Source organism: Diplotaxodon limnothrissa, linkage group LG12, assembly GCF_057381915.1.
Source record: "Diplotaxodon limnothrissa isolate DT_005_m linkage group LG12, D_limnothrissa_male_GT1.1, whole genome shotgun sequence".
Lineage (NCBI taxonomy): Eukaryota > Metazoa > Chordata > Actinopteri > Cichliformes > Cichlidae > Diplotaxodon > Diplotaxodon limnothrissa.
Window position 1 is genome coordinate 21,981,038 of NC_140607.1, and position 12,968 is coordinate 21,994,005.

The 12,968-nt window shown below is 39.3% G+C and overlaps 2 protein-coding genes across 2 annotated transcripts; one reads left to right on the forward strand and one right to left on the reverse strand.

The window, feature by feature from the left end:
- Positions 1–1,204: 1,204 nt before the first annotated feature.
- Positions 1,205–3,936, reverse strand: LOC146621306 (uncharacterized). The gene is made up of 4 exons (XM_085368315.1): positions 3,717–3,936; positions 2,406–2,535; positions 2,054–2,187; positions 1,205–1,981 (listed from the first exon to the last, which is right to left on the reverse strand). Exons 1-4 carry the CDS (start codon positions 3,834–3,836, stop codon positions 1,205–1,207), a joined length of 1,161 nt encoding a protein of 386 aa, XP_085224441.1. The 5' UTR covers positions 3,837–3,936.
- A 5,428-nt stretch (positions 3,937–9,364) lies between these two features.
- On the forward strand, positions 9,365–10,953 carry LOC146621307 (SUN domain-containing protein 3-like). The gene is made up of 8 exons (XM_085368316.1): positions 9,365–9,453; positions 9,575–9,636; positions 9,731–9,790; positions 9,899–9,979; positions 10,074–10,174; positions 10,281–10,448; positions 10,535–10,624; positions 10,840–10,953. Exons 1-8 carry the CDS (start codon positions 9,365–9,367, stop codon positions 10,951–10,953), a joined length of 765 nt encoding a protein of 254 aa, XP_085224442.1.
- Positions 10,954–12,968: the final 2,015 nt, after the last annotated feature.

The window sequence follows — 12,968 nt, forward strand, 5'->3', positions numbered from 1 at the left end:
GTATGCAGTGGGTGGACCCCTCCAGGGCCAGTAGAAGAGTAATCCAAGTAAGAATGACATAGTTTGCACAGCAAGATTTAAAGTGATATAACATGGAGAAAAAGTTTACATTTATGAACTCTGGGCAGCGTAATAATTAATTTTCTTTCCTCAGGAATATTTACCTGGGCCTCCAGGGAACTGCTGGCCCCTGCAGGACAATTCCTGTAAATTGTCCTGCACAGAGATGAGTGGGGAGGAGTAAATGTGTTTCAAATGTTCTTTTGTACTTTTTAATGTGTTTCAAATAAATAAATTTTGTGTCTTAAAAAAGTTTTAGAACACGTCGCAGCATTTCCTTTTATGTGATATGGTTGGATCATAACGTGTTTCAAAAATAATGTTTACACCACCAAGGTGATTCCCAAAGAACCTTTAGCCATGAACCTGGCATATCTCAGGATAGTGTGCATTGTATCAATAAAATAAATCAGAAGAAACTGGACAAGTGGAGGACCTAAAAACCCAAAAACTAGCCCACAGCAGATAAACAGTACCTGAAAATCAGTGACAACGGGTCTGATGGAGAGATGAATCCATATTTTACATTTTTGGTTCAAATCATCGTCACGATATACAGACAAGTTCAGAAGAGAGGTACAACTGTATCTTCTGCTACTGTGTGTAAAACATGGTGGAGGCTCTGTCATAGAGCTGCATTTCAGCCAGTGGTGCCAGAGATTTAATCAAAACTGATTGAACTGTGAACCCAGAAAAGTACAGTCAGATTTTGATCCACCAGTCAATACCACCTGGAAATATCTGATGGTCAGAGGTTTTATTTTTTTAGCATAACAGTGACCCCAAGCACACTGTCAATGCAGCAAAAACATACCTAGACAGTAAAAACACAATGAAACACTAATAAAGGTGGTCACAACCAGATACTGACTTTAAGCTTGTTTGGATCTCAGCCACTGTTCTTTCTATATTAGATAGTGTGTTTTGATCAATCTCCACCCATATCTCTTTTCCTAGCAAAAGTAAGAAATGAGAATCTGGAGATTTTTGCAGGGTACTGTGTAACAAATGTTTTTGCTAATACTGAACCTTACCCAACCTAAGAGGAGTCATATGTATAGTAATGTACACACACGCACAAAATAAACCTTTATTTGAATATAAAACGTTGTTCCATTGAAAAACAGGTCTTATGTTGACACTTTTACCTGCATATAAGACTGGAGTACAACACATGAGCTACGCCAGTGATGAGGTTGTGGTTGGCAAACTCGAGGATGAGGAGCAGGATTGGGTATTCGCTGCGTCTCTTTTCAAGGCTGAAGTCCTCACTTAAGCCCATCCAGTGAAGCAGCAGCGTCCGCATCGCTTCAGGGAACAGCTCTGTGGCTAGTTCCTCAGCAGGTGGCAGGTCGCTGATGCGCTCAATGTGCTGAAGTTTAAAGCCCTCCACCTTCTGGCTGATGCTGCTGTTGGCTGCATGAAACTGCTGGCCAAGCCAACGTCCTATACAAGTGAGCAGGCTGCTTGAATACACTGGGCCCCAGTCTTTGGCCTTTAGCAGAGCCAGCACAATCTCCGTCGCATCTTTTTCTTCAAGTCTCCCATTTATGTAGCGATCAATGTTCTCCAAAAGCAGCAAGACCGTCTCCAGCTGCTCTGAGCAGCTTCGAGGCTCCGAGGAGAACTGTTCATCCAAGCGGTGCAATTTTTGTCTCACTGTGGATATTACTACTTCTCTTTGCTCAGATTGTAAGCTCTGCTTGGGAAGAGAACAATAATCATGATCTGCTGATGTGTCAGCAGTGTCCATGCTACTAACATCTACCACGTCCTTGTCAGCCTGGAAATAAGGAGGCTGTGATATTACACCCTTTGATTGTGAGTCACGCTGGCTGAGCGACCCTGAAGGGTCCAGCTGCACGCTGAGGCTGTAACTCACTTCCAGAGGGCTGTCACTGATCTGTGCTTTCCAGACATCCTAGGGGACAGATGTGATTAAAACATGCATTGTGACAGAAAAATAAAATTATCACGTATACATGATGTTTACCTGGAAATTCTCCAGCACAGCAAGCTGATCTTGCTTACTGTACAACTCAAAGGCTACTCGAAAAAGTCCCTGAATGCTGTAGAACCACAGGCTGTTATTTGCAGAGGGTACCTTCAAGCCGTGAAACCTGAAAGCTTGAACACAATCAGGGGGATCAGTGTGACAATGTGTCTGTCCTGGTGGGTGACTTTTACCTAAAAATAAGGTGCATATCAATGCGATAGCATGAGCTTGTCTATGTTTATTTCCCCCTAGTCATATTTATTTCATTTGATTGTCTACACCCACCCCGTGGTTTTAGAGGCACAGGTGTAGTTAATGTTTAACTTCCACTGGTATGTCTGTATTTTACCTGAGGAAAAAGTTATTTTTGTTGCAAGGCCTTTCTTGGCAAACTTGGCATGGTGTCTTGGATGGTTTTCTGTACGCACATCAGTCTTTGAGAGGAGATCGGCTCCCAAATAGAGCGGAATCGTTGAACCCTGAAACAGAGAGGATGAATATAAGCCACCGCCGTATAAAGCCTGACAATAACGTACACTGCCTGACCATGTTAATGGTATACATGCTCAACTGCTCATTAATGTGAGTCTATAATAAGCCAATGACATGCCAGCACCCCAGTGCATTTGTGCATGTAGACATGACCAAGACAACCCGCTGAAGTTCAACGCGAGCATCAGAATGGAGAAAAAACATGATTTAAGTGACTTTGAATGTGACATGGTTGTTGGGACTTTAGCCACACAAACATGCTTTTACAGAGAATTTCTCTGGGTGAAAATGTCTTGATGCCAGAGGTCAAAGTAGTCTGGCCAGACTTTTGAGTTTTCAGCTGAAAGGAAGGCAAGAACCACTCAAACATCCACTCATCCCACCTAAATTATGCAGAAGAGCATCTGCGAATGGACAACATGTTGAAGCTTTTAGCAGATGGACTACAGCAGAAGAAATCCACACTGGGTGTCACTCCTGTCAGCTAAGAAAAGAAACTGACGCTACATTTTGCGGGTTTGGGTGGAGCAAAGTTTAATTTGGGACTCTTAGTGCCAACTGAACAGAATTTCAACAGGCTACTTGAGTATTGTTGCTCACCATGTCCAGCTTTTATGACCACAGTTTACCCATCTTCTGCTTCCAGGAGGATAACATAGCATGTCACAAAGCTCAAATAATCTCAAACTGGCAGCGAAAATGAGTTCACTGTACACACATGGCCGCCACAGCCACCAGGTCCAACTCCAGGAGGATGTCCTGGAACAGGAGATTCACATCATGGATGTTCAGCCGACAAATCTGCAGGAGCTGTGTGTGATCAAAATCTCAGAGGAAGGTACCCAGCTCCTTGTTGAATCTGTGCCACAAAGATTTAAGCTGGTTCTGGAGGCAACAGTAGGCCCAACCCAGTACTAGTAAGGTGTACTTAATAAAATGCCCGATGAGTGTAAAACTGCAGTATAGTATTAGTCAAGCTTTATTTATTTATTTATTTATTTTACTAAGCTGTTTTTTGTTTTTAGTTAGCTACAGTACTTATTTGTTAAACATTACTTATCACTATCCAATTAGAAAGTCTGCGACCGTCCTGCAAGTAAGGAGATGTATTACCACCAGCATAATAAACACATCACCCTCTTGGACTACCTGTGAACCATTAACTCACCTGTTTGGTGCTCTCTGTCAGTCTGAACGATGTCAGACCCACCAGGTGAATGAAACGAATCCTCCTCGCGCCCCCGTCCCGCTGCGGTAACGTCAGAGGGATAACCGAGCAACCTGACATTACTGGAAGTCTCAATTAAGTGCTGTCCCATAGAAATGTTCCTGCGGGAAGAGTCACTGCAAATCAAAGTAATAAAAAGATCAACACAAATGACTGCACACGAAACAGAAACAAAAACATATGCTTTAAACCCTCAGCGATGACTCGCAGGGTAAGGTTTGCTTTACACATGCGCGAACTTTTACGTACTTCCTGTCATCGCTACAGATTAGAAAGAGCCGTTTCCTGGCTGGTGTCGCTTTTAACTTTATCTAATTCTGGAAAATGTTATTTAAACATAATTTCACTCCACATAATAGCCCAATTTGGAACAATAGATATATACTGATGAACAGAAAATCTATTTTTATTCAAGATTGGTTATCAAAAGGTGTTTGGGCAATTGCCCATTTTGTAGATGAGGAAGGACATGTTCTAGGACATCAAGATTTTTGCCAAAAGTTTAATATCCAATGTTCTAAAAGTAAATTTAATCGGGTTATAAAATCCATTCCATTGTCACTTAAAAACATAGTTGTAAATGATATAATATATTCTGACATCTCCCCCAAGTTAAGGCAATTATATATAGATGGTATTCGATTTTGTGATGTTAAATGCAACAATAAGTTTCTTAGATCTTCATTAAGGAGTCTTTATTCTCCAAATTTACTTAGACGTAATTACATATTAAAAGATTTCCAAAGGGAAGAAATTGAAAAAATAAGAACTGATTATATCACCTTCCCTATCCCTCCTAAAGGGAAAGAAGTCCAATTTAAAATCTTGAATAAAATTTACCCGACAAATAGACTCCTTGGTGATAGATTCAAAATAGAAACGGGTAATTGTGTATTTTGTGAAACAGAAGAGGAGGATTTGGACCATCTATTCTTTTTGTGCAATTTTATACAAATATTTTGGTTGGATTTTCATACCTGGCTTTATTCCAGTGGGATTCAAATTACCCCATTTACCTTAAATATGATAATGTTTGGAGTGTTTTTGAAAGAAAAGAAAGCTAATTATGGTGTTAATGTGTTATTAATCTTGTGTAAGTATTTTATACATAAATGTCGCTTTTTTAAGATTAAACCAACACTGGCTCACTGGAAAAACGACCTAAACCTGTTGGTTAAATCTTTGACTTTAGTTAAAAAGAAAAAGGCTGCTTTTTTTGTTTCCTTTGTAGAAGATTTTGATTTAGTGAGTTAATAATCTGTTAATTTATGTGACCCCATCTTTATATTTTATTTTCACTATATATGAAAGTTGCTAATATGTAAGAAATGTTTATTCTCTGAATCTGTAATATATGGTGCATTTTGTTTGTATGTTTATATTACTAATAAAAAAAAAAAAAAAAAAAAACAAAAAAAAAAAAAACTTTATCTAATTCTTCTTTAAAATACTTTCCTGCAAAACAAATTGGAAAAATACACAGTACAACTGCATTAATGAGAAAAAAATATATAAAAGAAAATGAATATGAATTCCACAAGAAGTCTTTTTTTTTTCTTTTGGCGACAGTGTTTTAAAATATAAACCACTATCTTTTTTCTTCTTTTCTTTTTTTAAAAGCAGAATAAAAGGGTGAGAATTTTATGTTTGATAAATAATCAACAAATGAATGCTGTACATTACTGGAGAAACTGGGAGAGGTAAAAAAAAAACAAAACAATAACTTATGGTCTTTAGTTTTGGTTTTTTTATGTTGTTAGGTCTAACTTTAAATTATTATAAGACAAATCCTTACATGGTTCTGTTCCAACCATATAAGGATTTGTCTTTGATGTTTGTGGCATAATTACTAATAACAGAGTTGGTAATATGTATTCATTGTTTAATAGCTAATAATCAAATGCAGAGAGATGTATAAACACATAGTGAGTGAGAAAGGTGACTGAAGAGGAAACACTCAATGCATCCCCTAGAAGCCAACACCTATTGCAGTGTAACTAAGGGAGGATTCAGGGTCACCGGATCCAGTCCTAAGTATACACTTTATTAAAGTTTTAAATCTAATCTTAACAGCAGAGACGGCGTCTGTGTCCTGAATCCAAACTGAGAGCTGGTTCTACAGAAGAGGGGTCTGAAAGCTGAAGAAGGCTGTGCCTCCCATTCTACTTTTAAATGCTCTATGAACCACAAGTAAAACAGCAGTCTGAGAATGAAGAGCTTGTCAGCGGTGATACAGTACAATAGGGTCATTAAGATGGGGAATGATTATTCAACACCTTGTATGTGAGGAACAGGATTTTAAATTTGATTACAGATTAAACAGAGAAAGGAGAGTGCAATATAGAAATATGCTCTCTCTTTCTAGTTCCTGTCAGTACTCTTGCTGCAGCATTTTGGATCAACTGAAGGCTCTTCAGAGAGTTTAGTCATCCAGGTCTTTATGTCTTTAAGACATTCCTGCAGTTTTAACTAGTTGGTGTGTTGAATGAAAAGATTGCATAAAAATGTGAGGAGCTAAAGCGTTTTTAACACAATCCCTTAATTTCAGGGGATTCAAAGTAATTGACAAATTAAATAACAGAAAAATAAATGTCCATTTCTAATACTTGATTAAAAAAAACCCTTTACTTACAATGACAGCCTAGTTCTTGAACTCATGGACATCACCAGATGCTGGGCTTCCTCCTTTTTAATGCCCTGTCAGGCCTTTACTGCAGCGGCTTTCAGTTGCTGTTTGTTTGTGGGCCTTTCTGTTCAAAGTTTGTCTTCAACAAGTGAAATGTATGCTCAACTGGGATAAGATCAGGTGACTGACTTAGGCATTTAAGAATATTCCAATTCTGACAAATTGCAAACTCCCCTAACAGAGGCAAAGTAAAGGAAGGATCTGTGCAATGAAAGCTGGAAAGTCACCAGGAATAGATGGCCTCCCAGCAGAGTTTTATCACAAATTTAGAGATTTGCTACGTCCATTTTTAACTGAGTATTACATGAAGCCTTTGAATATGGACGGCCCCCTGCAAGTTTTAATCTGGCCATAATATCAGTAGTTCCAAAGGCGACAAAGATTTAACGGATCCAGGCAATTACAGACTGATAAATTTAATCAATGTGGATTACAAAATTCTATCCAAAGTACTAACAATGAGGCTGGAGGTTGTACTACCACAAATTATTCATAAAGATCAAGTAGGGTTTATCAAGAATAGACACAAATCCTGCACTGGCTCCATATTTAAATGCACAGAAGGACTTGATACGGTGGAGTGGAAATATCTGTTTAGGACCCTGGAAAAATCTGAATTAGGCGACAACTTTTGCAGATGGATTAGAACCATATATTTGAGGCCAGAAGAAGCTGTATTTACGAATGGGGTACTCTCTCCTTTTTTGAGTATTTCTAGATCAACACGTCAAGGATGTAATTTAGGTCCACTTCTATTTACCATCTTTTCAGAGCCATTAGCTATTCAGAGAAAATGCAGAGATTAAAGGTGTATTTGGGGGAGGTAGAGAACACAAATTGTTCCTGTACACAGATGATGTTCTGGTATTAAGCCAAGACCCTGCTAATTATATCACAACACTATTAGAGGTGACTGATAATTATTCATTGTTTTTGGAGTACAAAGTTAATTGGCATAAATCAGAGGTGATGCCAGTTTCCCAAACTTGTAGTCATAACCTAATATTGGGCTTTAACTTTAAGTGGGTGGACAAAGGAATGAAGTGTGTTGTAATTGAATTGAACCCAAATATTGAGGATATTATGGCTAACAGTGTGGGAAAATTAATAAGCAAAATCAATAAAAATTTGGATAAATTGAGTAAACTAGTTTGACATTGTGGGGAAAAGTAAACAGTAAAAATGGTTATATCAACAGTCATCAGCTATTATACAGGAATGTTGCCCATGTGTATCCCGCGACAGATGTTCCAAAGCTATAATAATATGATAAAAGATTTTCTTTGGAAGGGTTCGAACCCCTTATTAACATTAATCGACTTTCCCAACCAAAAAAAAGAAGAGGGAATAGACCTAGGCAATATAGAGTATTAAAGCATCTCTTTTAAAAATGGCTAGATTAGGCAAACATTGCGCAATGAAAACCGATATAGATTGGATTTTAATAGAACAAGAGCTTGCATCTCCATCCACACCAATTTATATTTTATCACAAAAAGTAAATAAAGAGGGTAAGATGCAAAATCCTATTTTGAAATTTCAAAAATGGTGTGGTTGGACGTGCATAAAAATATAAACTTGTGCCTTAAAAGTATGCCACCTTGTGGGATAATCTTAAAATAAAAATTGGTAAGCAGACTGTTTACTGGGCACAATGGCTAAGAAGAGGTATCAGAACTGTTGTGACTTATTTGAGGGAGATTTTTTCATGTCATATGAGAATATTACAAATAAGTTTTGTTTGGAGCGCTATTGTCATTTTTGGAAGTATTTACAAATAAGAAACTGTTTAAAAGGAAGAGTTACAATAACACACGAAAGTAACCCGATAGATAAGGAGGGATTTATGCAGCACAAAATTCTTAATATATATTATTATACTCCTTCAGCGCTGTATTGAATGGGTGTTGGTAGAGAGGACTTGTGTTGGAAATGTCGACAAGTAAAGGTACTGATACACGCCCTCTGGGAATGCCGGCTGTTTTTTCCAGTTTGGAACAGTGTATTGAATTATATGCAGGGATGGATACCTTGTAATTTGTCCAGATCACCTAAATCATGTCTACTGGGAGACAAAGGAGAGATGCCACAGTTAAATAAACACCAGTTTAGAGTGTTAAGCACTGCATTGGTAACGTGCATTTTTTTTAAGAGGGAAAAAGTTGCGGTGATGTGAAAAAATGACGAATTATAGCAACTCTGCTGACAGTGTTTACACGTGCTTCCATGGCAACTGCGTCAGACAGAATGTTTTTGGATTTGAAAAAAAATAAATTTATTAGTAAACCTTCGTGTTTGCAGCATTCAGCATACTCAGCATACTCAGATACCTGTGATTGCAGCGAGAGAGAGAAAAAACGACAAGCATACACTGATCCACTAAAGATCAGCCAGAGACAGGTGAACACCTGATCCCTAAAGGTATGAGCTTGGTGCACATTGCTTTAAAGACTTATTGCAGCAGAGATGCAAAGCTTTGTTTTACCTCCTAAGACCTGAACTCTTTCATGGCATGCCTTTTTAATTTCTCTTTGTTATTTGGGCTGTAAAAACAAAGAATTACTTTTTTTTGTTTGTTTCGACCTGATTTTTGTTTCTGAGAAAAATGAGATCCACATATGAGGACATTCACTTTAAATCTCAATGGCAGTATAATGTCCTCATAAGTGGATATCAGCCCCTTGTAGAGCAAAATTTTGCATTTTGGTCTAGACAACCCAAAATGTGTTGTGTGCACATATGTGGAGGCCAGGTCTTAGGATGTTAAATATATTGAATGATTCTAAGTAGAGAAAGTAAACAGCTTTTAATAATAAGTTTTGATTTTACATAGTGATGAATGCATCTTGTGTTTAAAGAGTGAATCACTGATCATTTTCTGTCTTTCTGCCATTTTACAGTGATGGCACGAAGAAGCCTCCGCCTGCAGGAGTCAGGCTATTATAGGGAAGACGGAGCTCCAAATATTTCATATAAAGAGACCTCATACAAGTATGTGTGTGGATGCTTTTGGGACTGCACGCTACATTCTGGATAAAACATCCTCAGGCGTACCGACGGTGTAAATCTTCACCTGTAGAATAAGTCTTTAAACATGTGTGTCATCTTTTAGGGTCTTCCGTCGGAGAAAACATAGGAGACGAGGTCCCTTTATGAACCCTCGCATACAGCAAAGTAAGGACCACTACTCAATTTTAACATCATTTAGAATGAGAGAAGAAGATTCTGTTATCAGACTGTAAACTCCCCTGTGGTTCTCTCTTTGCAGACAAAACAAGACTTTTAAAGACCATCACCGCTTTCCTACTGCTGCCCCTTCTGACTTTTGGTGAGTGAGTCAGAACTTTCTGTCAGACAATCCTTCCTAACACACAAGTAAAACCTGGACCATTTGTCCCCACATCCACCCCTAACCTCTCTACTTCGTGTCTCTTAGGAATTGTGAGCTGCACAATTTCCATAAACAGCAAAAAAGAAGCAGAAACAGCAGACACTCAGCCAATTTTTGAATCTCAAGGTAAAGATCGCCATCTTCATCTGTCTCATCATCATTTATACATGAATGTACACAAAGAAAACAAATAATTTGTCTGTGATTTGTGTGAATTCAGGAGCCATGATCCAAAGCGGGGTTTCCTCATGGACAGAGAACTCTGTGCGCAAATGTATGCAGTGGGTGGACCCCTCCAGGGCCAGTAGAAGAGTAATCCAAGTAAGAATGACATAGTTTGCACAGCAAGATTTAAAGTGATATAACATGGAGAAAAAGTTTACATTTATGAACTCTGGGCAGCGTAATAATTAATTTCTTTCCTCAGGAATATTTGCCTGTGCCTCCAGGGAACTGCTGGCCCCTGGCAGGTCAGAGTGTAATCATCTCACTGTTCCACCCAGTCTCCATCACTGCCCTGACACTGGGACATCTCCGAAAACACCAGTCGCCCGATGGAACCAAAAAAAGCGCCCCAAGAGTGTTTTCTGCCTATGTGAGTGACATGATTTTGTTGATAGTCTAAAGATTTCACGTTTTTTTGTATTATAATTCTCACCAAAACCTCTCTTCTTCTTCAAGGGAATGTTGACCATAGGGGCAGAAGGGACCTTTTTGGGAACTTTCCTATATGACAGCCAAGGAAGAGAATTTCAGACCTTCAACCTACCAGTGAGTACAACACAAAAACATATTAGAGCTCTTTCAGTCATGCTGTTTTTAATGGGCTCAATTTGTAACCAAATAAGAAAAAACTGATGACAAAATTTACTGGGATGCACTGACAGCTGGTCTGGGAGGGGCTACTACCGCACAATGTTATATAGCATTTACTTTTCAACCTGGTTGGTTCTTTTCATTACCACCTCTCTCTCATTTGTCAACAGTATACAAACAACAGCATCTTCAGATATGTGAAGCTTAGGATTGAGTGGAACTCTGGAGATCAAGACTTCCCCTGCCTGTATAATTTTAGGGTCCATGGCAAACTCTTTACCTAATAAATGATTTGAATGACTGTGTTACCTGGGTAGTAAGTGAGTGACCAATTCTTGGGCTCTGGGGGCTCACAGCTGCCCAGGTACAGGCAGGGGTCTGAGGAGACCTGCAGGAGGAGTGGGGACCATCTTATTTTGAGTGATGGTGCAGGATCCAATATATTCCCCAACATATTTTTTCAGATTAGATCACCGAAATTTCCTTTGCTATGAACTTATAAGCAGTTAATTTAACTACTGAGTTAAATTTTGCTGTGTGTTCTCAATGCAATACCTTAGACTGAGCTGAAGTAGGAACATACAGATGGTAAGCATTTCCAGTTTGGAAAAGATGGACGTACCCTGCAGGAGTTCAAAGGTGGAAAAAAGGAAGAGGTAGTGGAACTTGTTTTTAACTGTAATCTGGTTAAGGGTGCAGTAGTCAATACGGGGATGGAGTGTTTTGTCTCTTTTCTCAATAAAGAAAAAAACAGCAGCTAAGAGTGAAAAAGATGGGCAAATGATACCTGCTCCTGTGTTAATCTCCCAAACATGAACAGAACAGTCTAAACAGATTTAATTCCCAGTAATTCGTACAGTTCCTTTAATGTGTGAGACATGAATAATGTGCCCTGGTTAGTCATTGTCTCTTTCGGGATGCTGACTCATGAGATGATCTGAAACTGGGCCTGCACCACACTCTTTGCCAAAATGGTGCACAGCGGCAGTGCTTCGGGATATCATGTTGCATAATCCACCAGATTACACATCCGCCACTAATACAAAGCGTTGAAATGGCTCGATGAGATCCATGCCAATCCACTCAAACAAGACCTGCAGTGGCACTATGGGATGTCGCCATTCACAAACCTAACCTCCACCCTCTCTGCCTCCAGAAAAGCCACAGGTCAAACCAGGGTTTGGTTGGACCAGGGTCTGCCGTGCTGCCAAGTGATCCTCAGCAAGCGTCACAGCCAGCTCGAGGTTCACTGGCCGATAACAGCAGACCCTCTCTGCTTTTCCTGTTGGGAGCCCCTCCATCAACTGCTGCAGTGTCAGCATGTTCAGCAGCTTAACTTCCCCCTCCATTGGGCTGGGTTGCAGCCACTTGGCTGCAGCATTGTGGAGCCTCCTGATGTAGGCTAATGGACGATCCCTCAGATGAGAAGGATACAAGACACTACATCCTTCAACCAAAGACACCCAGTGAGAGCTTTGAGCCCAGTCACACCATGACAGCAAGTGTGCGTCAAGACACAAAGACTTCAGGCAAGGTGATGTTCCCTCATTTCACCCCACATTCATATTTCCTAGATAGTCCTTCAGGCACCATCAGGAGGGACAGAGAACATCTCCTTCTACTATCTGATCCCACACAGAGACAGTCAGCTCAGTCACTCAACTCACTTATTCACAGATGTATTACTCATTCACAGATTAAGCAGGAACTCCTTGGCTGGACCTGTAAAAGAGTAATACATTTAATAGATAAACTGAGAAAAGATGCAAATGTTATTTTGTTTTGTTTTTCATCTTGATCACAGTGTTGTTGTCTAGGCAAAAAATAAAAAAATTGCAGTGAGTTTGCTCAGTCAAACTAGGTCTGCTAATCAGCATCTGCTTCAGTGCTGAATCCATAACACACAATACAACAACACAAGAACTGCTCTAAAATCAGTGCCAACATGTCCAACCAGGAAAGAGGTACATATGTGCCTACCTCTCTAAAACACAAACATCCGTAAAACACGTGTAAATTCTGAGACACTGTCATGGCTTGGAGCTCTAGGTGATTTATAAATAAAAATACTGACATACATACTGACAAATACTGACATCTCAGCCAGTTCTATTGGGAGTCTTGTCAAAACTGACATCAGAAAGGTTTATATATAACAATGGGATAATCCTTTCCCAAAGGTCGAGCAACTGGTCTCCTCAGTTCAAAAAATGACTTGTCCATTTAAATCATAGGTGTCAAACTCTGGCCCGTGGGACAAATTTGAAGCTATATATATATATATTAGCTACAGCTAATA

What these genes read in the sequence shown, in the direction of transcription:
- LOC146621306 (XM_085368315.1), bottom strand. Translation starts at nt 3,836, where the DNA reads ATGTCAGGTTGCTCGGTTATCCCTCTGACGTTACCGCAGCGGGACGGG. An exon ending in TGACAGAGAGCACCAAACAG is followed by an intron (nt 2,536 to 3,716) that starts GTGAGTTAATGG and finishes TCTCTGTTTCAG; the next exon opens with GGTTCAACGATTCCGCTCTA. An exon ending in AAAAATAACTTTTTCCTCAG is followed by an intron (nt 2,188 to 2,405) that starts GTAAAATACAGA and finishes ATTGTGTTCAAG; the next exon opens with CTTTCAGGTTTCACGGCTTG.
- LOC146621307 (XM_085368316.1), top strand. Translation starts at nt 9,365, where the DNA reads ATGGCACGAAGAAGCCTCCGCCTGCAGGAGTCAGGCTATTATAGGGAA. An exon ending in GAACCCTCGCATACAGCAAA is followed by an intron (nt 9,637 to 9,730) that starts GTAAGGACCACT and finishes CTCTCTTTGCAG; the next exon opens with ACAAAACAAGACTTTTAAAG. An exon ending in CAAGAGTGTTTTCTGCCTAT is followed by an intron (nt 10,449 to 10,534) that starts GTGAGTGACATG and finishes TTCTTCTTCAAG; the next exon opens with GGAATGTTGACCATAGGGGC.